Raw genomic sequence first — 26,399 nt, 5'->3', positions numbered from 1 at the left:
ACCTCTTTGCAACCCAAAGCCAAACCCAAGCCAGGAGCTGTGAATCCTTTACATCATTTTCTTGGCCATGGGCTTTTTGGGGAGAGGCTTCAGTGCTTGCTCAGCTTTGAACGTGTGATTTCAATTAAGCGCAGAGTTAAATGCCGGCAGGGCTGGGGCTGTGTGTTTGGATAAGGAGCAATAAAGCAGCAGCTGTATTTATTCACTTATTTTCAAGCTGCCGTGGAAGGCAGGATGCTAAACAGGAGGAAAAGGTGTTTGAAAGGCAAAGCTGAGGGACTCCTTTGTGTCCTGCAGGCATCCTGCTCCCCAAGGCCCCACAACCAACAGCAGAGTGCTGCCTTTCCAGGGGGGAGTGATATCGGCACTGTCCCACAACTTCAATTGCTTAACATATAGAGATGCCTCACTATAAAAGGGACTTCAAAGTGTGTGAGAACGGCACAGATCCCTGATTTAAAGCAGGGTTTGTTTGGTACAGACAGCCCGCCCTGCACAGAGATGCTTAATGCTGGATTATTTAGCCACGGGGGGGATTCTTGTTTTGTGTTTATTAACTCAAACACTCTGTTATGGGGATTTCTCTGTGTTTGCTTATAGTGGAGTGAGCTCATGGTGTGAACGTTGTGCTTGCAGAGATACGTGCAGGGATATTTGTGCATGGAGGGCATAGGGAAAGATGGGGATGTCCGTGTGGGTGTCAGCGGAGGTGTTGGTATGGTAGGAGGGCTGTCCATAGGAACATCGGGGGGAAGGAGGGGTGTTGGGATGGCAGGGAAGGAGCTGATGGTCTGTGGGGCTGTTGGTCTAGGAAAGGTCCCTAGGGGTGTTATTTCAGAAGGAGGAGCGTTTTGGGGTGTTATTTAGGTAGAAAAAGCACCAAGGGTTGTGCCTATGGTCGGAGGGATGATCCCAGAGGTGTTATTTGGGGTCTTTTGGGGGCTCTTATTTCCATGGGAGGGCTGTCCCTTGGGATGTAGTTTGGGAAGGAGGGCTGTCCGTTCAGAAGGAGGGCTTTCAAGGACTCTTGTTTCGGAAGGAGGGGTTTGGGGGAGGTCTTGCCCGGCAGGTGTGGGGCAGCCCCCCGCCCCCTCTTTGCATAGCAACTCTCCCCATATAAAGCAGTCGGGCCGGCCGACAGCACCCAGCCGGTCATGCCGCCCCCTAAGACCCCCTTCCACATCGACGCTCTCCTCGCCGAACCCCAGCGGCCCGGCCCCGCAGCCCCCGACCCGCAGCCCTATATCCCTTTTCCCTATATCCCTCACCCCATAGCGGGGCCGGGAGCCTGGAGCTGGGGCTGCCGTTGGGGAGGAGGTGAGCGCCGGGCTCGGGGTGCGGGGCTGCGCGGGGGGTGGGAGAGCCCCACAGTTCGCAACGGATGGGCTGACCGAAAAATGTGCTTTTTCCCATTGAAATTAAGTCTCTTTTTAGCATTCGGAGTAAAACCCGCTGCACAGCACAGCTGGCGACTGTATGGGGAGCTCTGGTCTGGTTTGAGAGCTGCAATATTCAGAGACCAGAGATAATTGATACTCTTGGTCTTTTTAAGTTACACAGCACAGCTATTTAATGCCTTACTTCCTTTATCAGCCAGCATCCGTACAGCTGTATATGTAGTATATTGGATATAAAGATAGGGACATACAGTTAATTTCCTTATCTCTATCCACAAAGTAACTCACATTAGAAATCACACTCACTGGAATCCAAGTATCAAAACTGGGGGGGGAGGGAAGTGTGACTGGTAAAATGATCTGAGAGCTGAAAATAGTTGCAATTAGGATTGTTAAGCTGTCAGGTCTCCAGCCCACAAATCGTTAAGCACGTGTAGAACTTCTACCTTAATTAACGCAATGAAGTGGGTCACGGTGTCTGTGACAACTCAGCAGCGCTGCTCTTAGTCTGGGGCCAGCAGGGTCCCGTGACAGCTGTTTGTTAATGAGCTAATTATTGTTATCATCAGGTCACAACTAGATAGAGGGCTGCGCTAGAGGCAAAGAGCAGCTCCAAAGTCACTCCTGCATAAAAGGAAAGGGTTGGGCCATTCAACCTATGGAGGGAGCAGGAAAGGGAGATGATGGTTTTCCTAAGGAGCTGGGGCTGAAGATCCCCTTTCCCTTTGGGAACAGCTCTCCTTCATCACCAGCTTCAGCATCCTCCTCCCTGGTGCAGGCTGAGCATGGGCAGAGCTCCCCCAGCCTGAGCCCATGTAAGTTGGGCTTAACACTTCAATAGGGCTGGAGGAATGGCCTCAACCACTCAGACCCCTTAAATCCCTGCTTCTTACATGCAGGTTTGGAGTTGTCTCACTGCACAGGGGCTGACCCGCTGGGCCCTGCTGTGCCATGGAGATCCAGAGGACCCTGCAAAATGAAGAGGGTCCGCACAGTCTTCAAACCAGAGCAGCTGGAGAGGCTGGAGCAAGAGTTCCTCAAGCAGCAGTACATGGTGGGCACAGAGAGAGTGGACCTGGCTGCAACGTTGCATCTCACAGAGACCCAGGTAAGGGATGGGGGAGCTGAGCATGGCTGCAATGAGATGGGATCTGGGGTCAGCTGGTGGGGATTCCTCCTTCGTGAAGCAGGAACTGATGCAGAGTGCATCAGATGCATACCTTAAATTAAGGTATTCTTATATTTGTGCAGAATGAGGCCTTGCATGATGCAGGATCTGAATCTTTCCTGCTCCTCCCAGTCTGTTTCTAAAGACCATTTCCTTGCTAGGTGAAAGTCTGGTTCCAAAACCGGAGGATCAAGTGGAGGAAGCAGAGCATGGAGCAGAAGAAAGCAAAGCTGTCACAGTTTGGGGTGATAGAACCCACCTCTGCTGGCCCCACGGATGCCAAGGAGCATGAAGAGGACACAGTGGATGTTGAGCTTTGAGCAGCTGATGGGATGCAGCTGCCACTGTTGTTTTTGCAGCCATGCCTGCCTGATGGAGGCCTTTGAGAGCTCAGTGTGTTTCTGCCTTACTTCACCACGGTGTGCACAGGGAACAAGGGGCTCTCAGAGGTGCAGGGACCGAGGCTGTTATAAACCAGCAGCTCTCCAACACCTCTGCTGCGTCAGACGGCCCCCTGCCCTCATCCAGATGTGCTGGTCCTGGTCCAGACAGCAGCTGCTCCCTTCTTTCCTTGCTATACACCGCAGTGCTATCGGAAGCAGCACCTAGAGAGCTTGGCGAGGACATCTGCAACCACACACTGCAGCTCCCATGAGCTCGGGATAACTTGTATGTCTCTTTCTGACCCTATAGAATCATAGAATGGTTTGGGTTGAAAAGGATCACAATAATCATCTGGTTTCAACCCCCTGCTATGTGCAGGGTCACCAACCAGCAGCCCAGGCTGCCCATCCAGCCTGGCCTTGAATGCCTGCAGGGATGGGTCATCCACAGCCTCCTTTGGGCAACATGTTCCATTGCATCACCATCCTCTGACTGAAAAACTAGATGTTGCTTTCTTCCTCCTTGCCAAGTGTCGCTTCTTTATTTGCTTTGCTTCTTAATAAAGAAAGAAACAGCACATTTAAGATGGAAGATGAGATTGGGTAAGGGAAGCAGGGCTCAGCATCACCTGGCTGTCCCCACGTGCCACATCTCCATGTCTCTGCAGCATCCCAAGGGCCAATGCCATTCCCTGGGCAGCCTGTACCAGCACCTGACTGCTGGTTAAGTACAACATGATACATTTATTTTGCCCATTTCCAGCAGAATTCGCCCTATATTTATAACAAGAATTGCCACAAGGCTTTATGGCAGGCAGAAGCGTTTGTGCCGCGGCTCATCCTGATGCTCCACGCTGCACCTTTGCACCCAAACCTTACAAAAAAGGGGATGCGATGTGGTTTTAATGCATTTTCCTGCTGTTAGGTGAAAAAGTGATGAAAACTTCGATTAAAAAGGACCGGCTGTAGGATGGACGGGATGGCCCAGCAGAGCAGCGCTCCCTATAGGACCTCACAGGGAATAAAACCCCCACCAAGATTTGTTCTTAAATCGTGCCGGCAGTGACACCTAGTGCCTCCAAAACACCCCAACGTTAATTAATAACATCCCTCTTTGCCATACACATCCCAAGGCAGATCTGGGATGAAGGCAAGCAAGCGTGAATGAGAGAGTGATGGAATACCGCTAAACTCGGTGTTTGCGTGGATTTTAAGCGTTTCCGGGGAAAAGCAAGGCGTGTGTTAATGTGCTGGAGGGAAATTATTAATTATTATCGTTATTATTTGTGGGAAATAAAGGCAGTTTGGGGCGCGCTGAGGAGGTGCACAGGGGTACGATGCGTTCTCGCATGGACCGGTGCTTAAAACAAAATAAAACCAATCTCAAAGCCACCAACGAGCTCCCGGCTGCTCTCATTCTGTCTGAGAAAGAGCTACAGCTCCGATTTGAGGCCTTTTTGTGGTGTTTTTATATTGGGGAGGGGGCAGTAGATGTGGTGGGGTGGGGGAGACAAAATGGCCGCCCGCCCTGTGGGCTGAGGGGCGGCGGGAACGGACCCTGTGTGGGGAGGGCGGCCATCTTCCAGGCGGGCAGCGGAGGGAGAACAGGAGGAGGAGGAGGAGGAGGAGGAGGAGGAGGAGGAAGGGGAAGAAGAGCTCCCCGCCCCCGTAGGTCAGAGCGTGGATAGTCGCCGCCCGAAGATGGCCGCCGCGGCGGGGGACGTGTATGGAGCGGCGATAGGAGCCCGGCCCGGTGTTGGGGCTGCGGCCGAAGCTCGGTTCATCAGCAGCGCTAAGGTGAGCTGTGCTAAGGTGAGGAGCTCCGCATCCTGCTCCTCCCTAAAGCCGGGTTTATGTCCCATTGTAGGGGAAGGGGTTGTTCGCCACCCGGAGCATCCGCAAAGGGGAGGCGGTGTTCGTGGAGAAGCCGGTGGTGTCGTCGCAGTTCCTTTGGAACGCGCTTTATAACTACCGAGGTGAGCTGGGCTGGGTGATGTGGGGGGGTTTTGGGTTGGGGCTGAGTAATGCTGCTTCCATACAGTCTATAGGGTTGGAAAAGAGCTCCCAATGTCCCCAAAGCCAACATCTGTGCCCGTTAGGTCTTTCAGTGCTAAACCCCATACGGTTCTGGAGTATCTCCATTGGGTAGCTGTGCCGCTGCCTGATGGCTCTTATGGAGAAGAAATGATTCCTTATATCCAACCTGGCCCTCCCCTGGTGCAGCTGAAGGCCATCACCTCTTATCCTATGGCTCTTAATGACCCACACCTCACTCCAGCCTCATTCAGGCTGTTATGTCTCCCCTGGGCCCCCTCCAGACTGAGCTTTTCTCCATCCCATATCCCCTCAGCTGCTCCCCATAAGCCTTGTGCTCCTTCACGCCTTCATTGCCCTACTCTGGACACTGTTAACCAGCTGGAAGAGCGAGCACAGTGTGCTTCTTGCTTTTGGGTCTTGGACAGAAGGAGGGGATAGAGAGATAGACCTGGAGAGAAGAAAGGCAAAAGTGGGGTTGGACACAAGCTGGGCCTTGTCCTACCTAGACCGTGCTGTGTGCTGAGCTCTGCTGCAGGTCAGCAAAAGGAGGACACTTGTTGCTTGTATCACATGGCCCTTAAGGACAGGGGTGTGGGGATGCTTGTCTTGTGTTATAGGGCCCTTAAACACGTGTCTCACGGGGTTATGTTTTCTGCTTGCAGCCTGTGATCACTGCCTGAGGGCTTTGGAGACAGCAGAGGAGAATGCCCAGCGACTGCTGGGGAGGAGCTCTCTGGTGCTGCCTCACCCGGAACAGTGCAGCATCCGCAAAGACCTGCACCAGCAGTGTCCTCACTGCCAGGTATGGGGCTGTCGGGGAGGACTGTGATCTCCTTGGGGTCACTGACTTCTTTGTAGTATCCAGCCAGTCCTTTGGTGTGACTTTCTGCCCTCTGATGGATGGCTGCCTTTTCCTTCTGCTAAAGAGCTGGGGCTCGGCTGGGTCCAGAAGCCCTTTTCCTGCTGCCATAGCCAACGCTGAGTGCTGTGCCTTTTGCTCTAGGTGACGTACTGCAGTGCTGAGTGCAGGCAGGCTGCTTTGGAGCAGTACCACCAAGTCCTCTGCCTTGGCTCGTCCCGTGATGACCCCACTCACCCCCTCAACAAGCTGCAGGAGGCATGGAGGTAGGGGATCAACCCGCCTGTTGCTTACAGGCAGAGGTGGAGGCTTTCCCAGGCTGGGTGACACTGGCTTGGGACCAGGGCTGAGGGCCATTGTTGCTTTGCATCTCTGCGTGATACAGCTGTGGAAGCTGTGGGATACTGCTCTGCTCTGTAGCCATGCTAGGATTTGTGTTGGCTGTTGTGGGGCTTTGACTTGGGGCTGAGCAGTTCCTATTTGTCCCCCAGTAAAGGGCTACAGAGCACTAAAGCTGCATGCCCCTTGCTCCTTCAATTCTGTCATGTCTGCACATCTCCAACCTTTTGGAGTTGGGCCATCTCCAACTTAGGATCTGCCAAGCAGCACCTTTGTAGATACATGAATTGCTGTCCCTGCATGCAAATCCTAAAATGGCACAAAGGGGAGAAGCGACATCTCTGCCTCAAAGCTGGTCACAAAGCCCAGTTCTTGCTGCAGTCTTGGGCTTTGTGTGGGGCCATTAGTGTTCTTTGGACTGTAGTTTGACAGAATAGTGGGGATTTATTGTATGCTCTGAGCAGCCAGGTGGGTGCTCAGCTTCTTACCCCCAGCAGCACTATGTCTCCATGTAGTGGTGCCGGGCTGGCTGATTTGCTGTGACAGATGAGTGCAGGCCTGCCCACAGGGATGGCAGCTGCTCCTGCTTCCTTCAAGCTTTTTTATTTCCATACCAGCACTGATATCAATGTTTTCCTTTGTTATTCTCCAGAAACATGCATTATCCACCGGAGACTTCCAGCATCATGCTGATGGCCCGGATGGTCGCCACTGTCAAACAGGTAGGTTTGCAGTTTGGGTCAGCAGCTGCCAGCGTGTGGTTTCCTTTTCCAGTTGTAGCTGTTATTCTCAAGGGCTGATCTCTTCTCCAATGTCTGGCAGAGCAATTTCCTGCTTGAATAGATGTCAACATCTCATGATCCCTGGCTATAGAGACAGCAGGCAGCAGAGGATGCATCTATGCCCTGAGCCAAGCAGATCATTTTTCCATACCAAATTAATTAGACAGAAGTGAACCTTTCCTTTGGCTCCATTTCTGGTTGGTTTTTTTTTTTGCCTTGGCAATCTCAATGTTTACTTCCAATAAGCCACTACTGTGCAACTGCTTCTGATGGTTCTTGATGGCAGACTGAATATGTCTGAGCCCAGTGGGACTCATCCTCTCCTTTCTCTCTCTCTGAAGGCTGGGGAATAAAGAGGTATTGGTGCAGCATGTTTGGTTCAGATGCAATACAGTTGATTCCTGTTTCAGGCTAAAGACAAGGACTGGTGGATCAAGGCTTTCTCCCAGTTCTGCAGCAAGACAGCAAACGAAGAGGAGGAGATTGCACACAAGCTACTGGGGGACAAATTTAAGGTAAGAGTATTGGACACGTTGGATGCAGGGAATCCCTGAACCTGCCCTCTTCTTGCCCGCATCTATGAGCCCGTGGGTGCAGCATCCCCAGCTGGAATGGGAGACAGTGGAAATCCCAAGCACAGAGGGGGATACAGAGCCCTGTTTGGGGCCAGCTCAGCTGATAGAGAGGAAGTGGGCTGCTGAGAGGGCTTTGGGGCTGCAATCCTACAGCAGAACACGCTGTTCCTTCCTGTTGTGGGGATGCTTTGGCTATGGAAATGGGACAGGGTGTTAGTTAGCTGCAGAGTATCACCTCAGCAGGTGGATTTTGCTGCTAAAATGGGTGTCTTATCACTGCTTTAAGGGCAACAGCCCCCAGCCTTGCAGAGAAGGACTGGGAGTCTGACTTCTGAACCTTCTGGCCTGTGCTGGGCTTGACTATCAGCCTGGGTCTGACTCCCAGCAGTGTCTGTCCACCCTGATGGTGTTGCTGTGTTCTGCCAGGGCCAGCTGGAGCTGCTGCGTTTGCTCTTCACTGAAGCCCTTTATGACGAACAACTCAGCAGGGTGAGTTGAACAAGGAGAAGTGGGACCTTGTGTTGGGTGCCAGTCCTTTTGGGTTATGTCTGCCCCTAAGGCCAGAGCTTTCCTGGGATTCTGTCCATTTCTTGCTTCCCCCAAAGATGATCTTATAGGTCCTTTCCAACCTTGTGATTCTAAAGCTCCTTGTGGGGTTTGAGGTGCATGTAGACTGGAGTTCTGCCGCAGATTGGCCTGAGCTCAGCTGATTTCTGATCTCCCTTCTGCAGTGGTTCACACCAGAAGGCTTTCGATCTCTCTTTGCTCTCGTTGGGACCAATGGCCAAGGCATAGGAACCAGGTAATGGGGCTTTCTGGGTGAAGCAGTCTTTTATTTCAGCAGTATCCAACCCTTTGGCATCCCTCTGACAGACTTTGGCCACTTGAAGCCCCTGGGTTTAACCCTTAGCTCCCACTGTGTACTGGTAGCACTGTGGGGCTGTAATGGTGTCCTTTACTTTCCCATAGCTCCCTGAGCCAGTGGGTACATGCTTGTGATGCTCTGGATCTCCCCATGCTGCAACGAGAGGAGCTGGACGCCTTCATTGACCAGCTCTACAAGGACATTGAGAAGGGTAAGGCTCTGCTGTGGCTGTAGGTAGCGTCAGGCAGCTGGAAGGCTTATGTTAGGGGGATCCTGTCCATAAAACTACCATTTATAGTCAGCGTTCAAAGACTTGTAGCATTTGTTTGTCTGGATGAGTTACAGAGACAGGCCAGGGAGTGTGTGCTTGAACAAGGAATGCAAATCTTCATGCTCTCCATCCCTCCCAGTGGGAAGGGAAAGGTGCGTTGGAAGTGACCCTCCAGCAGAGGGTTCTCCACACAAACCCCAGAGCGGTGCTGTCTGAGTGTGCTCTGCACTGATGGGTGACTCTCAGTACATGCACTGAGCTGAATGCCTGGGAGAGCCAGAAAAACTCATGCACAGCTTTAACCCTCACTTTAACCCTTCTCTGTATTGCAGAATCTGGAGAGTTCCTCAACTGTGAGGGGTCAGGTCTCTACATGCTTCAGAGCTGCTGTAAGTAACACAAGGACTGGGAGGAAAGCTGATAGAGAGGTGGGAGTTGTGCTGTTCTAGATAAGCTCACCTCTAGGCACTGTAACAGGTCACCCAGGGAGGTGGTGGATGCCTTGTCCTTGGATATATTCAAGGTCAGGCTAGATGATGGAGCAGCAGATGTTCCTGTTCACTGCAAGGAGTTGGACTAGATGGCCTTTAAGGGTCCCTTCCAACTTGAACAATTCCTAATAGGCTCTGGCAAAGTGGGCTTATGCTTCCCATCAGTGGGCATGATGGGATTGGTGAATTGGGATGGGATTGCTGCTGTCCTGGGGCCTGGTTGCTCTCTCATTGTTTCCTGGCATCTGGCCTATCCATGGAATGGTCAGTCCTAGCTTGAATGGTCTTAGATGTAATGTGAGCTCCAGGAACTTTATGTGCAATTAGTGAAGAGACAGTCTCCTGCCTTGTCTGTGTGTGATGGAGCTGAATGAGCCATTAAGGCAAGGGAGGAGCCTTTCTTATCGGGGCTGTTAGAATGTGGGAGAGGTTGACCCAGCACTCAGAGCTGCCTTCTGTCACTCCAAAGTGTTCTCAGCACTGTGGGGTCTGGACATGGGCTGCTGTGAGAGCAGGAAAGTGAGGGAGCAGTGTTACTCTGTGCGCCCTTCTTTGGACACACAAGGGCATGGGATGATGCTGAGCACCCCAGGGGTTGATCCAAGACAACTTTGTCTCCCTGAGTGTTGTTTTATTTGTGTTTGGAGAGCTCTGACCCTGCACCTTGTTCTGCAGGGGACTTGAGACTCTTCTAGTCCCCTGTGTGAGTGGAGAATGCAGTGCTGGTGCCCCTGTCCACCACTAGCTAAAAAGCAGAGTTTGCCCAGTGACATTTAGCAGCTTTACTCTCTCTTCCTTTTAGGTAACCACAGCTGCATCCCCAACGCTGAGACATCCTTCCCAGACAACAACTTCCTCTTGCATCTGACTGCTCTGGAGGACATTGAAGCAGGAGAGGTGAGACACAGGGGTGCAGGTGAACCTGAGGTGACATCATACCTTAGCATAGCACGTTCCCAGCCCTGTAGCTTCTGCCTCTTGCATTAATTTTTGCCTAGCTCTGGTGGATTCATACCTTATTCTATGTGGGAGTTGCCACACTCTATGTTTCCACTTGTCTTTTGGGGGGAGGCCAGTACAAACTGCTGCTTTGGGTTCATAGGAAGAAGCTCTCAGTCTGGCCTCTTTCTCTTTGCTTATAGGAAATCTGCATCAGTTATTTGGACTGCTGTCAGAGGGAACGGAGCAGACACAGCCGCAACAAGATACTCAGGTACAGGAGCTGTTTGGATGGACATGGGGGGATCACACACACCTCCAGTCACAGCTTGGGTTCTCTGTTAAGGGCCCTGCCATGTGGCTGTGAGCTGGCTGGTGTGCTTGTGGCAGTCTGTATGTGCAGCTTCGCCTGTGCTATTATCACACTTATCTCCGAGCAAGCCCAGGGCTCCCTGGTGTCCTCTTATCATAGAATCATAGAATGGCCTGGGTTGAAAAGGACCACAATGATCATGTGGTTTCAACCCCCTGCTGTGTGCAGGGTCTCCAACTAGCAGACCAGGCTGCCCAGAGCCACATCCAGCCTGGCCTTGAATGCCTGCAGGGATGGGGCATCCACAGCCTCCTTGGGCAACCTGTTCCAGTGTGTCACCACCCTCTGAGTGAAAAACTTTCTCCTAATATCCAACCTAAACCTTCCCTGTCTCAGTTTCAAACCATCCCCCCTTGTCCTATCACTGTCCACCCTCATAAACAGCCATTCCTCCTTCTGTTTATGTGCTCCCTTCATGGGCTGCAGCTCATTTGGTCCCCTCTTTGGACCTGGCAAACTGTTGCTGTCCTCACCACCTTCCTTTTCCTTCTCCATCCTTCTGCTAATGGTCACCATGCTGATGTCCAGTTGCACCTGTGGGGTGGAGAATCTCCCCCACTCCCCCCTCTAATCTGATAACTTTCACCTCATCTGAGCATCAAGTCTGAGTTGTGCCTGTCTCAACTCCCTTACACTTTTTCCTGACCCTCTTTGCAGGGAGAACTACTTGTTTACCTGCTCGTGTCCCAAGTGCCTAGCACAAGCCGACGACCCCGATGTGACATCAGATGAAGAAGAGGAGGCTGAAGGGGAGACAGATGATGCTGAGCTGGAGGATGAGATGACCGATGTTTGATCTTGGCCTTGGGCGAGAGTAAAGGGATGGGATGGGACCGGGGGGTCCTCCCAGAGGCAGCAGCTTTAATACTAGAAACAGGGTTGTGTTGTGGGGTCGGGTGGGAGGCTGTGTGCTGGCAGAGGTCTGGCAGAGTGGGGCAGTGAGGGGAGCTGGAGGCAGGCCCTGCTTCCACCTGCCCTTGTGCTCTGTGCGTGTGTGTGTGTGTGTGTGTGTGTGTGTGTGTGTTTACCAGCCCATCCATTTCTCCCTTGTGAGGCTGTGAGCCAGCAGCCCCCTTGCCATATCCCAGACCCTATGGGGCCAGCTGGTGCTTGCAGGGGAAGCTGAAGGAGAGAGGGGCCCTGGGCTGGGGTAGGGGATGTGGTGATGGTCATATTGTGGCCACCTCCAAGGCTCCTCCTGTGTCAGTGCTGGCCATGGGTGCGGAGTAGCATGTTCTTTCCTACCCTGCAGGGATGAGGGGAATACGTGTGTGTACGTGTGTTTGTGCACGAGGGGTACTATTTAATGTCTATATTAGCACTATCTACACACCAAGGAGCTGGGGTCCTTATATATACTCCATTCCATGCCTTGACTTGGTGAGCAGCAAGTGAGGGTCAGAACGATATCGCAGGGGGGACAGAGATGCCTCAGGGGTTGCTCAGATGCCAGAGACCAGCAGGGAGAGAGGGGCTGACCCTGCAGGGATCTCTCTCCTGCCTCAGTTTTATCCTTGATATGATATAAAGCCCCAAGGGGCTGTTTGGGGAGGAGGAAGTGCCACGTTACTAGCACGAACCTGACACAGGCTATAACATTTCATAAGCAAAACCACCTCCAAATCCCTAGAACTGTTTTGGGTTTTGCAGAGAGTGAACTTTCCAGCCTTGGGCTGCATTGAAAGGACATTTATGAGTGGCAGCCGTCTCGTGCTTCCACATGTGAAGCAGTTTGTCCGTCCACAGCACCCAGCATGGACTTGTCACTGCCAGCCAAGCATCACCAACCCAGCACTGTTGTGAGCAGCTCTGGGGGTGTGCATTGCCCAGCTGGAGGGAGAGAACAGCTCCAAATGACAGACTGGGGAAGCACCTGGGGTATTTTTTTTCCCCCCATGGGGTTTAGGGAGCTGCTTTTCTGCCACATTTCCCTCAAGCCTGTGGTGTTTGGATTGTGGGAATGAAGGTGATGCTGTGGATGGGCACCTCTGACGTGACCATCACTGCCAGCCCTGCACCCCGCTGCTTGTCCCCAGCCTCAGGTGTCCCAGGGCCACGTGCCCTTCAGTGTTCGTAATAAACCGAGACTGGTGAGAATTGGGGCTGTGTTGTTTGTACTGTTAAAATGGATGGTGGTGGCTGCAGAGAATGAATGGGGGCTGGTCTTGGTGGTGGGATGGAAGGACAAGGGTAGAAATGCCCCATAAGGTCCAGGCTCTGGGTCTGTGTGGGTCTGAATTGTGCCCTGCCCCAGTTGTAAGAAGCAAATGGATTGGGAGGAAGTGTATTGGGAAAATCATTGTTAGGGACAAGGCTACTTAAAAAAAGAGCAACTCTCTCTAAAACTCATTCACACTTCATTAGCTCAGACAAAAATATACAGATGTTGGATGAGCCCTGCTAGTACAGAGCAAACGCTCCCTCCCCTCCCCCTTTGGACTGCAGCCCTCTATATCAGCAATGCAAATTACTGTCAGTATCTCAGCATCATTCAAATGTTTCTCAGGGAAGCACCAGCCTGTGCTGCCCTCCCAGAGAGTCACAACGAAGTTTGCTCAGTGCTGGGCTCAAGGTGACCACGTTGGGTTGTTCTGCTGTTCAGCTACACGCCAGCGGGCAGCATAAAGATTTGAACCATTGTTAAACCTTGGGGTGAGGCTGGTGGGATTTCTGGAGCAGGGCAGGACCCTTCCCTCACACCTGGTTCCTGGGATCCAGCAAGAAGTCCTCGATGTGCTGCAGCCTTCCCACCTCTACCAGAAGGTCCAAGGAGGCTGCATCATTTCATACGTTGGGATGCTGGTGACGTTGACAGGAATGGAGATGACGGCCCATGGGAGTCCGTGCTGTTCCAGAGAGCGTCTGATCATGTACCTGGCAAAGGAAAGAAATGAGACGTGTATGAAGGAGAGCGGAGACCCAACAGGTACCACCTCCATTAGAAAATGTGGATTAAAGCTCTTGAATCCACCAAAGAGTTGGCTCATAAAGCCCAGGCTGATGGACTGATCACTGGGACCCACCACATTAGTTGGGAATGGGGTTTGTCCCTTCCCATGAGATGCAGATCAAATGTTTCTTGGCCAAGGCACCTACCCATCCCTGCCCAGCAGGAAGAGAGCGGGGATGTCGGCCGTCCGCCTGGTGCTATCCTGGATCATCTCAATGTAGAAGCTGTCGTTATCATAGGCATTATCTGCAATGATCACCGCCCGTCCTCCGTGTTCCTGGATCACACGTGTCTTTGACAGGAACGAGCAGCCCCTGAGACAGAGAGGACAAATCTTTGGCTGGCAGCTGCCTATAGAACCTTCTGCATCCTCCAACTGCAGCAGGACAGGCAGCATTGGCAGACAGAAGTGCAGGCGGGATGTGTGTGTAGGTCTGTATCCCAGTCTTGGGCCCACAACAAGACAGACATTGAGGCTCTGGAGTGTGTACATAGAAGGGCAATGAGGGGGTTGGGGCACAGCTTTAATGGGGAGCTGCTGGGGGAATTGAGATGGGTCAGGCTGGAGAAGAGGAGGCTCAGGGCAGACCTTATGGCTCCATTGAACTCAGGTTGGCAGCTCCATTCAACTCACTAAAAGGAGGTTGGAGGCAGGGGGTGGTCAGGTTGGATGTTAGGAAATAATGTTATCCAAAGGAGCAGTGAGGTCCTGGCACAGCTACAAAGGGAGTGATGGAGTCACAGATGGAGTTCCAGAACCACAGAGATGTGGCAGTGAGGAACGTGGTCAGTGGGGATGGTTGGGTGTGTTGATGGTTGAACTCAATGTCTTGTCTTTACCAGCCTTAATACCAAAGCTTGCCCAGTAGATGATGCACAAGACAGGGACTATGGGGACTATAGGGATTGTTTGCCTGGCATCATCCCTCACTCAGAACCTCAGACTCTGGATAAATAGAAACCAAACAGACACGTACCCCCTCTCCACCAAAGCAATCTGGTCCTGGATGAAGACCCCATTGTTCAGCTCTCCACAGGCCTCGGGGGGATCTGCTGGCACCAGGTGGATCTGGTCGTACCTTGTGTTCTCCAAGCATGAAACAAAGAGGGAGTGAGTGAGATCGGGGCTGTTCCCAACCCCGCTCATCCCCTCCAGCACAAGCCAAAGGGAAAGCTTGTAGAAAAGCAATTGGATCTAATTTGATATAAGGTTTTAAGGCCATGCAGTGGAGGAACAGAAGGATGGGGAAGCTGAATTGAGTTCTTAATACTTACAAACACCCCACCGAAGTCTTTGGCTGGAGTGGCAGTGAAGATATAGCGGATGTCTCCAGGGCTCAGCACTTGGAAATAGAGATACTCATGGATACGTAAAGCTGTAGGGAGAAATAGGGAGGAAATGGGAGGCTTAGGAAAGTAAATGGGGAATAACTGAGCCTATATAGGGAGGGGAAATGCACCCAGGCTTGTGTGTATAGGAGGAAAATGAACTCGGATTGTGATGTATGGAAGGGCCAGTGTGCACCGAGGTAAAATACAACTAGATTGGGGTGAATTGAGGGGAAATAGGGTCAGGTCGGGGAAATACACCCAGATTGAGGGAGAAAGGGGCCCATTAGGCCACGGAGCACCGAGGGGAAGCGCTATAGGGCATGGCCGGGATATGGGGGGTTCAAAGCAGCCGGGTGGGGGCACAGGGGTCGGTGGGGGTCTATGGGGGGCGGCACTCACCGCGTCCCGGGCAGGAGCAGAGATAGAGCCAGAGCCATAGCGAGCGGCGGAGCATGGCTGCGCTCAGCGCCCCGCCCCACCCCGCGCTCATTGGAGGAGCTACTCCGAGCGAGCCTTCCTATTGGTTGGCGCTGCTGCCATTCACCGGGACCGCCTCTCCTGTCATCTCGCTCCGCCGCAGCGGTTGGCGCCCGTCGCTCCATCTCTATGGTCATTGGGGGAAAGAAGGGCGCCTCGCTGCGGCCGCTCTGTCCTCCCTCACCATAGAGCGCGGCCGGAAGCCGTCGCTCAGGGAAGCTTCTGGGCGGCGCGGTGCATTGTGGGTGCGGGCCTGGCTCGGTGCAGGGAGCGGCAGCGAGGAGCGCCGCCATGATGGTGAGCGCAATCCTCCGCCATCCGCGTGCTGTATCGCTCCGTGTCGGCCCGCTCGGCCTCCGTGAGGCTGTGGGAGCCGTTGTGGTGGAGCCCAGCGGCGTTTGGGGCGGAGGGGAGGGGGGGATGGCGGCGGGGTTGGGCCTGGGGCCTACACGGGGCTATGTGAGGGAGTAGGCCCCGGGGGTCCCAGCATGGAGGGCAGCGGTGTGAGATGGGACCCATAGGCCGGGGATAGAGGGGGGGGTCAGTCATTGTGGATGCTCTGAGCCCACATAGTGATGCTGGGGAGCGGGCAGGGTGCGGGATACGGCGTGTTCCCATTCAAAGAGATCTCTATAGGGTGTAGGTGGTGGTGATGCTCATAACCCCCTTTTTTCCCTTTTCTGCTCCCCCCAGGCCCTTGGCAGCATTTTTCAGTGTAGGCATCATACAGTGCGGCACTCATGGTGTAATATTCCCCTTTGCCTCCAAGCAGTTACTTCAATCAGGGTACCTAACAAAACTGGGCGGTGCTTGGGCATAAAGCTTTGCCTGCAGGGCATGTCTGGTCACTTTAAGGGCAGGCCATCTCCTGGAGCACAGGAGGTTTTGCCTTTGGTATTTTATAGCCCATACCTGTATGCTTGAAGTGTAACCACTTTGATATTGTTCTCCATGTGTTAAATGTGAGCATGTTTTTCAGCATCCTTGGGGTCATGGAGACTGTTGTGGTTATTCTGCTGAGCAGGGCTGTCCTTAACAGTCTGGCAGTGAAATCAGGACTTGATAGGGCTGTGCTGTAGGGAAGGAAGCTGTAGTGATAGGTCAAGGGGGAATGGTTTTAAACTGAGACAGGGAAGGTTTAGGTTGGATCTTAGGAGGAAGTTTTGCACCCAGAGGGCGGTGAAGCACTGGAACAGGTTGCACAAGGAGGCTGTGGATGCTCCATCCCTGCAGGCATTCAAGGCCAGGCTGGATGTGGCTCTGGGCAGCCTGGGCTGCTGGTTGGCGACCCTGCCCATAGCAGGGGGTTGAAACCAGTTGATCACTGTGGTCCTTTTCAACTCAGACCATTCTATGATGCTGTGAGTTCTATGATTCTCAGCTCAGTTAGTTTGTGAACTTTGTTAGTAGTGTGAACTTGCTGGGCTGCGTGTTGAGATTGGACTAACAGCTCTGCCCTGGTTTCTCTCCTCAGCCAACACCAGTTATCCTGCTGAAGGAGGGCACTGACACCTCGCAGGGGATTCCTCAGCTCGTCAGCAACATCAATGCCTGCCAGGTGATCGCCGAGGCTGTACGCACCACCCTGGGACCACGGGGCATGGACAAACTCATTGTGGATGACCGGGGTAAGCACTGCACAGCAGCCTCTCTACAGCAAGACTGGGAAAGCTCTGTTCGATGTGTGTTGTTTCAAGGCGGTAAGAGCTTTATATGGGGCTTAGCTTCTTTTTCTGAATTGCTTGTAGGCAAAGCCACCATCTCTAACGACGGGGCCACCATCCTGAAGCTCCTTGATGTTGTCCATCCGGCTGCGAAGACGTTGGTGGACATTGCTAAATCTCAGGATGCAGAGGTAGGAGGGTAACCTGGACAGGATGCAGCAGCACGTTGGCTTTGCGTTACGTGGTCAAACTCAGTTGTGGCATGCTGCTGTTTATCCTGGTTTCTTCATTGCTTTCATCTTTTTTGTGATAACTTTAAAACGCTTGGCTGGGTTTTCTGCCAGATTTGGTAGAAGGGTTTGGAGGTTTTATGGATGCAAAATGTCATGAACAGAGGTGGCTGGGAGATGGGAAACTTCACCTTCAAACAGAGTGCAGTCTGAACCCAGCTTGTTCTTAATCACTGAAGGAATCAGCCACAGTTCTGTGAGCAATGAGAGTTAGGAAGTCTGTTTTCCTCTGGAGGCCTCTGCTGTACATAGGTGACTAAAGTGTTCTGTCCATACAGGTTGGTGATGGCACCACGTCCGTAACTCTGCTTGCTGCTGAGTTCCTAAAACAAGTGAAGCCCTATGTGGAGGAAGGCCTTCATCCTCAGATCATCATCCGTGCCTTCCGCACAGCCACACAGCTGGTAAGGCAGCACTGTGCCGGATGGGGTGGCTCTGCTTGGTCTTTTTTTTTTCCTGTTTTCCCCTGTTTTCTTCTATTTTTCTTTCTCACTGGGTTAGAAGGCTTTTAAACATATGAGGATCACAGTAAAATCCCACCAGAGTCTGTTAAAAGTTATTTTTTTATGGTGTAAGAAGGAGGAAATTACTCTGGAACACCTCTCCTATGAAGAAAAGTTGAGGGAACTGGGCTTGTTTAGCTTGGAAAATAGAAGGGAATATGTAAACAGGAGGGGGAACAGCTGTTAATGAGGGTGGATAGTGATAGGACAAGGGGGAATGGTTATAAACAGGAGGTTTAGGTTGGATCTTAGGAGGAAGTTTTTCACCCAGAGGGTGGTGACACACTGGAACAGGTTGCTCAAAGGAGGCTGTGGATGCCCCATCCTTGCAGGCATTCAAGGCCAGGCTGGATGTGGCTCTGGGCAGCCTGGTCTGCTGGTTGATGACCCTGCACACAGCAGGGGGTTGAAACCAGATGATTATCGTGGGCCTTTTCAGCCCAGGCCATTCTGTGATTCTGTAATTCATTTAGCATGTAATCATTAAAGCGGGAAGTGTTACAGCAGTCGGAATCAGTGATTTGTGCTTGGATTGTGACTGAGGTTGTATGTAAATGTGCTTGAACTCTACCTGCTGCTTCTGCATGTCTCTTAAAATTGCCCTACTGGAAAGGATGGGGTAGCTCAAGTGCTTGAAACTGCAGTGATGTTGAAGGAGGGAATAAAAGCATAAAATACAAAAAGGAATTGGAGATCTGATCAGCTGACAAGCATGAATCATTAATCCAACTGTTGGTTTGTGTTTTGCCAGGCTGTAAACAAGATCAAAGACATTGCTGTGTCAGTGAAGAAGGAAGATAAAGAGTAAGTTTCCTTTAAGGTTGACCTGGTTGTGCTTTTCTGCCTTCTGCTCTCAGTCTGGCTGAGATCTCGAGGATGGGATGAGCAGCTGTTGCCCCGTGGTGGAGTTGGCTGTCGGAATTTCCTGCCTCTCTGAGAAGGATGCTGTGCTCTCCCTTGGGCTTCCACTGCAGCCAGGGATGTAGGCCAGTGTTTCCATGTGCATTTAGGGGAAGCTTAGGACAGAAGTCTGATTTCTTTTTTCAAGTGATAGTGGAGATGTGGCTCTTCCTGAAATCAGTGGCAGTGTTAAACACTCAGTGCTCCCCTGAAAGTCAAATCAGTATTTAGGTGTTGAATAGCTGCAGTTCAAGCTAATCACATTACTGAGATGATTATTAAGTTTTAAGCTCTATGTCTGCTTGATCAGACCATAACTAGCACCTCCATTAAAACTTCAAGGTCAGACCTTTTTGTTCTTCCCCCATTACAGCGAGCAGAGGAGCCTGCTGGAGAAGTGTGCAGCCACAGCCCTGAGCTCTAAACTGATCTCCCAGAGCAAGGAGTTTTTTTCCAAGATGGTTGTGGATGCTGTCATGATGTTGGATGACTTGCTGCAGCTCAAAATGATTGGAATCAAGAAGGTGCAAGGAGGTGCTCTGGAAGTAAGTTCTCCTGGGGCCTTGGGTAGGAGGCAGTGATTGCAGCTTGTTTGAGTTGGCCCTGGCATAAATGCAGCCTGATAACAACATCTGCTGGGGAGCTACCAAAGCAAAGTACTTCTACCTCTTTGCCTTCACAGCAGATATAATTAGTGATCTAGACATCATTTAGATGGAGGGGGAATGGCTGTTTATGAGGGTGGATAGTGAATAGGACAAGAGGGAATGATTTTAAACTGAGATGCGGGAGGTTTAGGTTGGATCTTAGGAGGAAGTTTTTCACCCAGGGGGTGGTGACGCACTGGAACAGGTTGCCCAAGGAGGCTGTGGATGCCCCATCCCTGCAGGCATTCAAGGCCAGGCTGGATGTGGCTCTGGGCAGCCTGGGCTGCTGGTTGGCGACCCTGCTCATAGCAGGGGGTTGGAACCAGATGATCATTGTGGTCCTTTTCAACCCAGGCCATTTTGTGTGGATTCTGTGATTGTATCTTTGCAAAAAAAAACCAACAACAAAGTATGTTGGAGAGCCTGATGTGTGATGCTTTCTCCTTCCTGTATCCTATGCAGATTTGGCCTCTTGCTCTTTCACTTCAGGGGGCAGTGTTGGGCAGGGTTGTCCTGCTGCAGAGCTTGTGAAAGCAAACCAGGGCACTCACACATGGAAAAAAAACAAACTCTGAAGTGCAGGGTGAATGAGTGAATGAGAAGTATCCGTCTTCAAAGGATAGAAATGGGAAAGACATCAGAGAGAGAACAGATTGCTCCATCCCTTGATCTCGAGATTGTGAATAGCATCTTTCTCTGTGGTGTCTTGAGGGATAGAAAGGAGATAATAGAAGCTGGTTTTGTGAACAGGGAGAAGAAAATACTTGCTGCTTATTTGCTTCAAAAGTGGGTTAGTCAAAGGAGACAGCTGTTGGTGGGAGCTTTGTAAATGAGGGTTCTCAAGCAGGAGGTTTCCTTTGGGAGTTATTAACCCTGCTGAGAAAACCCTGGGATGTTGAGCCTGACAAATATCCCTTTTCTTTAAGGATTCCCAGCTGGTGGCCGGAGTTGCCTTTAAGAAGACATTCTCTTACGCTGGGTTTGAAATGCAGCCCAAGAAGTATCAGTCTCCCAAGATTGCTTTGCTGAATGTGGAGCTGGAGCTCAAAGCTGAAAAGGACAACGCTGAAGTCCGAGTAAACACAGTGGAGGTAAGAGCTGGAATGGGAGCCTGTCCCCCTCCTGTGTGTCTCCTGGGCTGTCAAGGAGCTGGGCGCTCTGTGATTGCCATCTGCACATCTTTCCTCCTGAGGTTATCTCGTGTGTTATGCTGGGGGAAGAGTATGAATATTGCTACCTTTTACTCAAGTCATCCAGCCTCTTTATATCCTTGGTTCTGCTGCTGGAAGCACTTGAACAGATGTAGTTCTTTGTCATAGAATGACCTAAAATTGCCTTGAGAAAGCAGTTGGTTGCTGTGGATGGCTGCGTGGAGCAGCATTACTGCTGCCTTTGCTTTAGCAGAGCTCTCCCTTGCCTGGTGCTGTGGGGTGGCATTTGCAGTCTCATTACAAATCCTATTAATTTGTATTGCCTGTTTTTCTCATGCCTGCCAGGATTACCAGGCCATTGTGGATGCTGAATGGAACATCCTGTATGACAAACTAGACAAAATCCATAAGTCTGGAGCCAAAGTTGTCCTGTCCAAGCTGCCTATCGGTGATGTGGCCACCCAGTACTTTGCAGACAGGGACATGTTTTGTGCTGGCCGTGTCCCAGAGGAAGATCTCAAGAGAACTATGATGGTGAGCTGCTTTGTTTTGGCATAAAGACTTTGGATTTAGCTTGAATGTTGCCAGGCTGGTCAGGCTTCTCCCAAACCAAAACAGCCACGAGTTGCTGAACACACTGTTCCTTACAAGGATGTAGAAAGGAAAATAACACTCATTTTTTTTAATGTATTTTTTGCCCAAATGATGATGATGTAGAACTGCAACATAGTAACAAAACTATTCCTTGGTGGAAGAAATAACTGCAGGCTGATTGCTACTGTGCTGCCTTTTTTCCTCTGCTGCTGAATTGTATAAGGGTCTGTATGTTGTGTGTTGGTAGAAGTTTATTTTCCCTGCTCCTTGCCTATTTTCCTTAAGCCGCCTTTGTGTAGCTACTGAACTCTGGAGCCTGTGGCTCAGCTTTTAGTAACATCATCATCTTTTGCTGTCGAGGGTTATTTCTATTCCTGGTAGCCTGCTTAGATATATGATGGGAGGAAACTAGAAAGTGGGAGCCTGCTGGGCAGGTTTGTCTCATTTGTCAGCACTGGTAATGCCATGCTTTATCTTCTTCCCCTGCAGGCCTGTGGTGGTTCCATTCAGACTAGTGTGAATGCCCTGTCAGATGATGTACTGGGCCGGTGTGAACTCTTTGAGGAGACTCAGATCGGAGGAGAAAGGTAAATGTGCCAGCTGGGAACACACAGCCCTGTGGGAGCACTGGTGATACTGGTTTGGAAAGTTGGGGTATGAGCGTGAGCAGCTTTGAGCATCTCTCAGGGTGATGGTGTGAAAACAAAGATTGCATGATTAATTCCTTTAATGAGCATGGGGAATGAGCTGTCATTTAGGTCTTACCCCTTTTAGATGCATTTATGTTTCTTTATTCCTCAAGAACCCTGTAGAAGGCTTAGTGGTATTTTTATTCGTAACTCCAAAGCAACACCTTTTGGGGTCTTGTATATTGACTTGCTCAGCTTTGGATCTGATGGGGTCACTGTGGGGTGGGACAGCTGCAGCCATGCATTTGGCTTGGGAAGAATATCTCTGTCCCCGTGTGGTGTCCCAGTGGTGCTGAGCCTGTTGAGGAGCAGCACTGCTTTTCAGTCTCCTTAGCCTTTCTTGTGTCACGCATTGGCAGGTATAACTTCTTCACGGGCTGCCCAAAGGCAAAGACTTGCACGATAATCCTGCGTGGAGGTGCAGAGCAGTTCATGGAAGAGACAGAACGGTCCCTGCATGATGCCATCATGATAGTCAGGAGAGCTATCAAGGTAAGGGCCAGCAGAAGCAATTCCCTGCTGGGGTTGAGCAGACACTGAGGCTGTTGATCACACCCGGCACAGCTGCAGCTATTTCCAGCAGTGCCTTCACACCTCAACGTTTGGCTGAGGTCTCTCTGAGAGAAACCCAATGCTCTCAGCCTGCAGAGTGGAGCATGCAGACAAGCAGTGTCTAGTTGATTAACTCAAGTGCTATTCCTTGGCTACGGCAGAATTCTCACAGCTGCATTGACAGCTGCTTTTCAGGCATGCCTGGTTTTGTCTCCTCTGTTACAAGTGCTGTGACTTAAATGTGCTTGCTGGGTTGTGGTGTGTTCTATAAACATCTTTGCTAAGAAGGGTTGGGATCTTTTGGCAGTGCTGGGTGGGAATAGCAGAGCTGATCTAATGTGCCTGTTAGCTTCTCAGTCTCATGCGTGCCTGTTCATTCTGCATGTTGCCTCTGTTGGTGACTTCTGGGAGGGGCTGGTGTTGGCAGGTGGAAGTGGGCAGGTGACACCAAGAGGAAAGCCTGAGGCCCATGTGACTGTACTGTACTTGCAGAGTTGCTTGTCCTGCATGATGGCTGTTCTCTACATGTGGGTATTTCTGGGTTGTGCGTAATGCGTGGGGACGGTTGTTTTTTTTTTCCCCCTTCCTTAAGCCTGAGTGCCCTGAGGGGATGGGAAGAAGCATGTCAAGATTTTTTGGAGCTGCTTTGCTTTCAGAAAGAACATCCTGATCCTTTCTACTGAAGCAGATAGGGAGGGAGAAAAAAATAGTTAGCAGAACTTGGCTGCTGAGTGCTGCTGCAAATCTCGTCTGTTCTGAATGTTTCACAACAGGGGGGGGAGCTTGTCCTGCACAAGGGTAGCTGAGGTTTGCTAGCACAGCCCTGCACACCATCCCCCTGGCTTGCAGGTGGCAGGAAGGAGCTGCTGGCAGAGGCTGCCTGAGGTGCTCCCAGGGGGGTGGTGGTGGCCTGGGCAGTATAGATTCCCCTGGGCCTGATGTATGTGTATTACCCCAGCGTTCTGTAGGCCTTTGGGAAAAGGGGTTTTCCTGCTCTTCCCCCTTTTGTGCAACAAAGAGTAAGCACAGCTTGTTCTCTTTCCTTCCAGAACGACTCTGTTGTCGCTGGTGGTGGTGCAATAGAGATGGAGCTCTCCAAATACCTCCGTGACTATTCCAGGACCATTCCAGGCAAGCAGCAGCTGCTGATAGGTGCTTATGCTAAAGCCCTTGAGATCATTCCCCGCCAGCTCTGTGACAACGCTGGCTTTGATGCCACCAACATACTGAACAAGCTGCGAGCCAAGCATGCACAGGTAGGTGCACGGCTGGCAGGGAGAGCCTGCAGAGCTGGTGTCCTTTGGTTGGGTTTGTGGTGGGCTCCTGTCCTCCTTCATTAAATGCCATGGTTTGTTTTCAGATCCAGTGTAGGCTTGAGGCAGGTTTCTATAAAAGGAAGTGATATGTTTTCCCTTTGATCACAGCTGTCGGATGACTTTTTTAGAGCTGGGAGTTCTGATTTGCTATTTAAAAATGCATCGTTTGTCAGGAGGGAGGCTTCTATATTAAACATTGAGGTAATTAGTATAAAAGTTACCTCTGTGATGTGTTTTCTAGAGGAGCTGCAGACTGAAGGTCCTGATTGCTTGAGATCGTTGTCTCTTCATGAAGGTCTTCTCTATGAAGAAACGTTGAGGGAACTGAGTTTGTTTAGGTCGGAGAAGAGAGGGCTTTGGGGAGACCTTATTGTGGCCTTCCAGTACTTGAAGGGAGTGTATCAACAGGAGGGGGTATGGCTGTTTATGAGTGACAGGACGAGGGGAATGGTTTTAAACTGAGATGGGAGAGCTTAGGTTGGACATTAGGAGGAAGTTTTCCACTCAGAGGGTGGTGATGCACTGGAACAGGTTGCCCAAGGAGGCTGTGGATGCCCCATCCCTGCAGGCATTCAAGGCCAGGCTGGACGTGGCTCTGAGCAGCCTGGGCTGCTGGTTGGTGACCCTGCACATAGCAGGGGGTTGGAACGAGGTGATCCTTGTGGTCCTTTTCAACCCAGGCCATTACTATGATTCAGGTGAGCTGCAAGACAGTCATGAGGTCTTCTACAACTTCTTGGTGAAGTGGAGCAAACTTCCCATTTTAAGCACTGTTTTCTAACAACTGAGGCTTCATCCCCTATTATAAAGGAAGAAAACTCAGGGAGAATACCTCAAGCTCTTCTCCCTGCCTCTCCTTGAATGTTTGCATGTCTTTTACTTCCCAGTGCACTGCCTTCAGCTCCTGTTGTGCCATGTAACCAGACCCTCTTCCCTCCTCTCTCACAGGGAGGCATGTGGTACGGTGTGGATGTGAACAACGAGGACATCGCCGATAACTTTGAGGCCTGTGTATGGGAGCCGGCCATTGTGCGCATCAACGCACTGACGGCTGCCTCCGAGGCCGCCTGTCTTATTGTGTCAGTAGATGAAACAATCAAGAACCCTCGATCCACAGTGGATGCCCCACCTGGTGGCCGGGGTCGGGGTCGGGGCAGACCCCATAACCACTGAAACTCTGCTCTGTGGCACTGTCCTGACAGGGCTTGGCGCTCACTTCCAACGTGCAGATTGGGAAAGAGTTGGTTCCTAGTTTTAATTAAGAGGCCGTTTACCAGATGGTCATTTTGAGGGCTTGCAGGTAACCTCTGGCCTTGTTTAATTAGAGTCAAATCTTGGCGTTGGCAGTGGCAGCCTCCTGTGAGGTGTCGTGGTCCAGCCCTTCCTGCACAGCACTGATGCCCTGAGGCTCACCTCGTGCTGATCAGAGCCCTCTCCAACACTGGTGGGTGTGCTTGGGCTTGGTTGGTATTTATACGTCTTTCTGCTTGGGGGTTTTGAACCCAGGTTCAAACTCAATAAAACTATGGCAGAGTTTTGGTGGCCGGTTTGGGTTCTTTTCTGAGGTGGGAGCTTGTTTGGGTAGCTTGCAAACTGTTTTCTACCCTGTAATTAAAACTCAGGGTGTTGGGAAGCAGGACTGACTCCCAGTGCATAACAGTGTTTCTAACACAGCTCATCTCTACGTTTGTTCATAGAGTCACTGAATCATTCAGGTTGGAAAAGACACCTAAGATTCCCAGTCCATCCACTTGTGCTCTCTGACCATGTCCCTAAGTGCCACATGCTCATGGTTCTTGAACACCTCTATGGACAGTGACCCCCTCCCCACTCCCTGAGCATCCAGTGCTTGTTCCAAGAAGAAATGTGCCTAATTCCAACCTGAATGTCCCCTTGTGTAACTTAACCCCACCACCTATTAGGAAAAGAGGCCATCCCCACCTCCCACAACCTTCCCATTTACATCTATTTGATGCTGGTCAGTGCTATTTCAGTTCACTTCATGAGCTTGGGAGCAGAGATGGTGCCCTCAACAGAAAGGGAGCTGGGAGGAGGACTTGGCCTTCCTGGTTTGTTGCTGAGCGCTCTGTGTGTGCACTGATCTGTAGCTCACAGTGCCACCCATGTGAACCAAGACCCCCCCTCCTCATTCATGAGTGCCTTTATTCAACGCCGAACGATAAAATAGCTCTTTACACCCTTTTTTTTTTCTTCTTTTTTTTTTTTTTCCTGTAATTCTTTAAATACACATTGTTTACACTCGGCAAAGTTTCAAAGCAACAACATCAAAGTGCGTCTACAGGTGATAGTACCAACCAAAGTGCTAAAACCACGGTCTGCTGCAGCAGCTCCTTGGGGGTCACCTCCTGCTGCCCGCAAGGTCACCCTCGTGTCCCCTCCTCCAGCATTGGGGTCAGGGTGACCATGGGATGGGGGATAGGGACGTTTGGTTCTCCAGACACTGGCACATCGCTGCGAAAGACTAAAATAGACCTAGATTTATTATATAGAGTTAAAAAAATAACTTAAGAGGCCAACTCGCTACCTTCCAGGAGGGGACACGCTGTGCAGAGCGCCTTGGACACGGCTCTCCAGGGCTGAGTTGCCACTAGGAGAAATGCTTGAGGGAAACGATTGCCATTCTGGGGATATACCTATCTGGGAGTGTGTCCTCTGATTATCTCAAAGCAATGTGCGTTGCTGCCTCACTCCCCAGAGCAATCCCACCCACCCCTACCATTGCACATGCCTGTCCCCGGCCCCAGCCTGGGGCTGGATCAGAAAACCCCATTTTCCTGCTTCTGGGCAGTTCTCTCATCTCTTTGCTGCCTTGTGGCAGTCATTCGTTGCCACTG

The 26,399-nt window shown here is 51.3% G+C and overlaps 4 protein-coding genes across 7 annotated transcripts; 3 read left to right on the top strand and 1 right to left on the bottom strand.

Moving 5' to 3' along the window:
• The first annotated feature begins 1,144 nt into the window (after positions 1-1,144).
• On the top strand, positions 1,145-4,338 carry LOC107314084 (homeobox protein not2-like). Its single transcript, XM_015862961.3, has 3 exons — positions 1,145-1,317; positions 2,297-2,505; positions 2,727-4,338. Exons 1-3 carry the CDS (start codon positions 1,155-1,157, stop codon positions 2,883-2,885), a joined length of 531 nt encoding a protein of 176 aa, XP_015718447.2. The 5' UTR covers positions 1,145-1,154; the 3' UTR covers positions 2,886-4,338.
• Positions 4,339-4,623: 285 nt separating this feature from the next.
• SMYD5 (SMYD family member 5) lies at positions 4,624-12,576 on the top strand. Of its 4 annotated transcripts, XM_015863004.3 has the most exons (13): positions 4,624-4,745; positions 4,816-4,924; positions 5,648-5,787; positions 5,989-6,110; positions 6,836-6,905; positions 7,376-7,480; positions 7,967-8,029; positions 8,272-8,342; positions 8,510-8,616; positions 9,009-9,065; positions 9,970-10,064; positions 10,310-10,380; positions 11,137-12,576. In XM_015863004.3, exons 1-13 carry the CDS (start codon positions 4,650-4,652, stop codon positions 11,273-11,275), a joined length of 1,245 nt encoding a protein of 414 aa, XP_015718490.1. In that variant the 5' UTR covers positions 4,624-4,649; the 3' UTR covers positions 11,276-12,576. The 4 variants fall into 4 exon arrangements, 3 of the variants coding, with proteins under 3 accessions (XP_015718490.1, XP_085403692.1, XP_085403693.1); XR_014946086.1 differs by lacking the exon at positions 8,272-8,342; XM_085547566.1 differs by lacking the exon at positions 4,816-4,924.
• Positions 12,577-12,819: 243 nt separating this feature from the next.
• PRADC1 (protease associated domain containing 1) lies at positions 12,820-15,233 on the bottom strand. The gene is made up of 5 exons (XM_015863005.3): positions 15,161-15,233; positions 14,705-14,805; positions 14,407-14,516; positions 13,576-13,743; positions 12,820-13,353 (listed from the first exon to the last, which is right to left on the bottom strand). Exons 1-5 carry the CDS (start codon positions 15,213-15,215, stop codon positions 13,233-13,235), a joined length of 555 nt encoding a protein of 184 aa, XP_015718491.2. The 5' UTR covers positions 15,216-15,233; the 3' UTR covers positions 12,820-13,232.
• A 254-nt stretch (positions 15,234-15,487) lies between these two features.
• On the top strand, positions 15,488-25,080 carry CCT7 (chaperonin containing TCP1 subunit 7). Its single transcript, XM_015863003.3, has 12 exons — positions 15,488-15,535; positions 16,713-16,866; positions 16,987-17,093; positions 17,471-17,596; positions 18,447-18,499; positions 18,969-19,140; positions 20,169-20,333; positions 20,739-20,927; positions 21,477-21,574; positions 22,036-22,168; positions 23,278-23,484; positions 24,493-25,080. Exons 1-12 carry the CDS (start codon positions 15,530-15,532, stop codon positions 24,715-24,717), a joined length of 1,635 nt encoding a protein of 544 aa, XP_015718489.2. The 5' UTR covers positions 15,488-15,529; the 3' UTR covers positions 24,718-25,080.
• Positions 25,081-26,399: the final 1,319 nt, after the last annotated feature.

This window comes from Coturnix japonica, chromosome 4, assembly GCF_054131305.1.
Source record: "Coturnix japonica strain WE chromosome 4, WE-NBRP24, whole genome shotgun sequence".
In the NCBI taxonomy this organism is placed as follows: domain Eukaryota; kingdom Metazoa; phylum Chordata; class Aves; order Galliformes; family Phasianidae; genus Coturnix; species Coturnix japonica.
The sequence above is the reverse complement of the archived record's forward strand: the minus strand, read 5'-3'. Positions and strand labels throughout refer to the sequence as shown.

Coding starts and splice junctions, on each gene's coding strand:
- LOC107314084 (XM_015862961.3), top strand. CDS start 1,155: ATGCCGCCCCCTAAGACCCCCTTCCACATCGACGCTCTCCTCGCCGAA. Junction 1,318..2,296: donor GGGCTGCCGTTGGGGAGGAG/GTGAGCGCCGGG, acceptor TCTTACATGCAG/GTTTGGAGTTGTCTCACTGC. Junction 2,506..2,726: donor TGCATCTCACAGAGACCCAG/GTAAGGGATGGG, acceptor TTTCCTTGCTAG/GTGAAAGTCTGGTTCCAAAA.
- SMYD5 (XM_015863004.3), top strand. CDS start 4,650: ATGGCCGCCGCGGCGGGGGACGTGTATGGAGCGGCGATAGGAGCCCGG. Junction 6,111..6,835: donor AAGCTGCAGGAGGCATGGAG/GTAGGGGATCAA, acceptor GTTATTCTCCAG/AAACATGCATTATCCACCGG. Junction 7,481..7,966: donor TACTGGGGGACAAATTTAAG/GTAAGAGTATTG, acceptor GTGTTCTGCCAG/GGCCAGCTGGAGCTGCTGCG.
- PRADC1 (XM_015863005.3), bottom strand. CDS start 15,215: ATGCTCCGCCGCTCGCTATGGCTCTGGCTCTATCTCTGCTCCTGCCCG. Junction 14,806..15,160: donor CTGCTCCTGCCCGGGACGCG/GTGAGTGCCGCC, acceptor TTCTCCCTACAG/CTTTACGTATCCATGAGTAT. Junction 13,744..14,406: donor ATTGCTTTGGTGGAGAGGGG/GTACGTGTCTGT, acceptor TCTCTGTCTCAG/GGGCTGCTCGTTCCTGTCAA.
- CCT7 (XM_015863003.3), top strand. Junction 16,867..16,986: donor ACTCATTGTGGATGACCGGG/GTAAGCACTGCA, acceptor AATTGCTTGTAG/GCAAAGCCACCATCTCTAAC. Junction 20,928..21,476: donor ATCTCAAGAGAACTATGATG/GTGAGCTGCTTT, acceptor CTTCCCCTGCAG/GCCTGTGGTGGTTCCATTCA.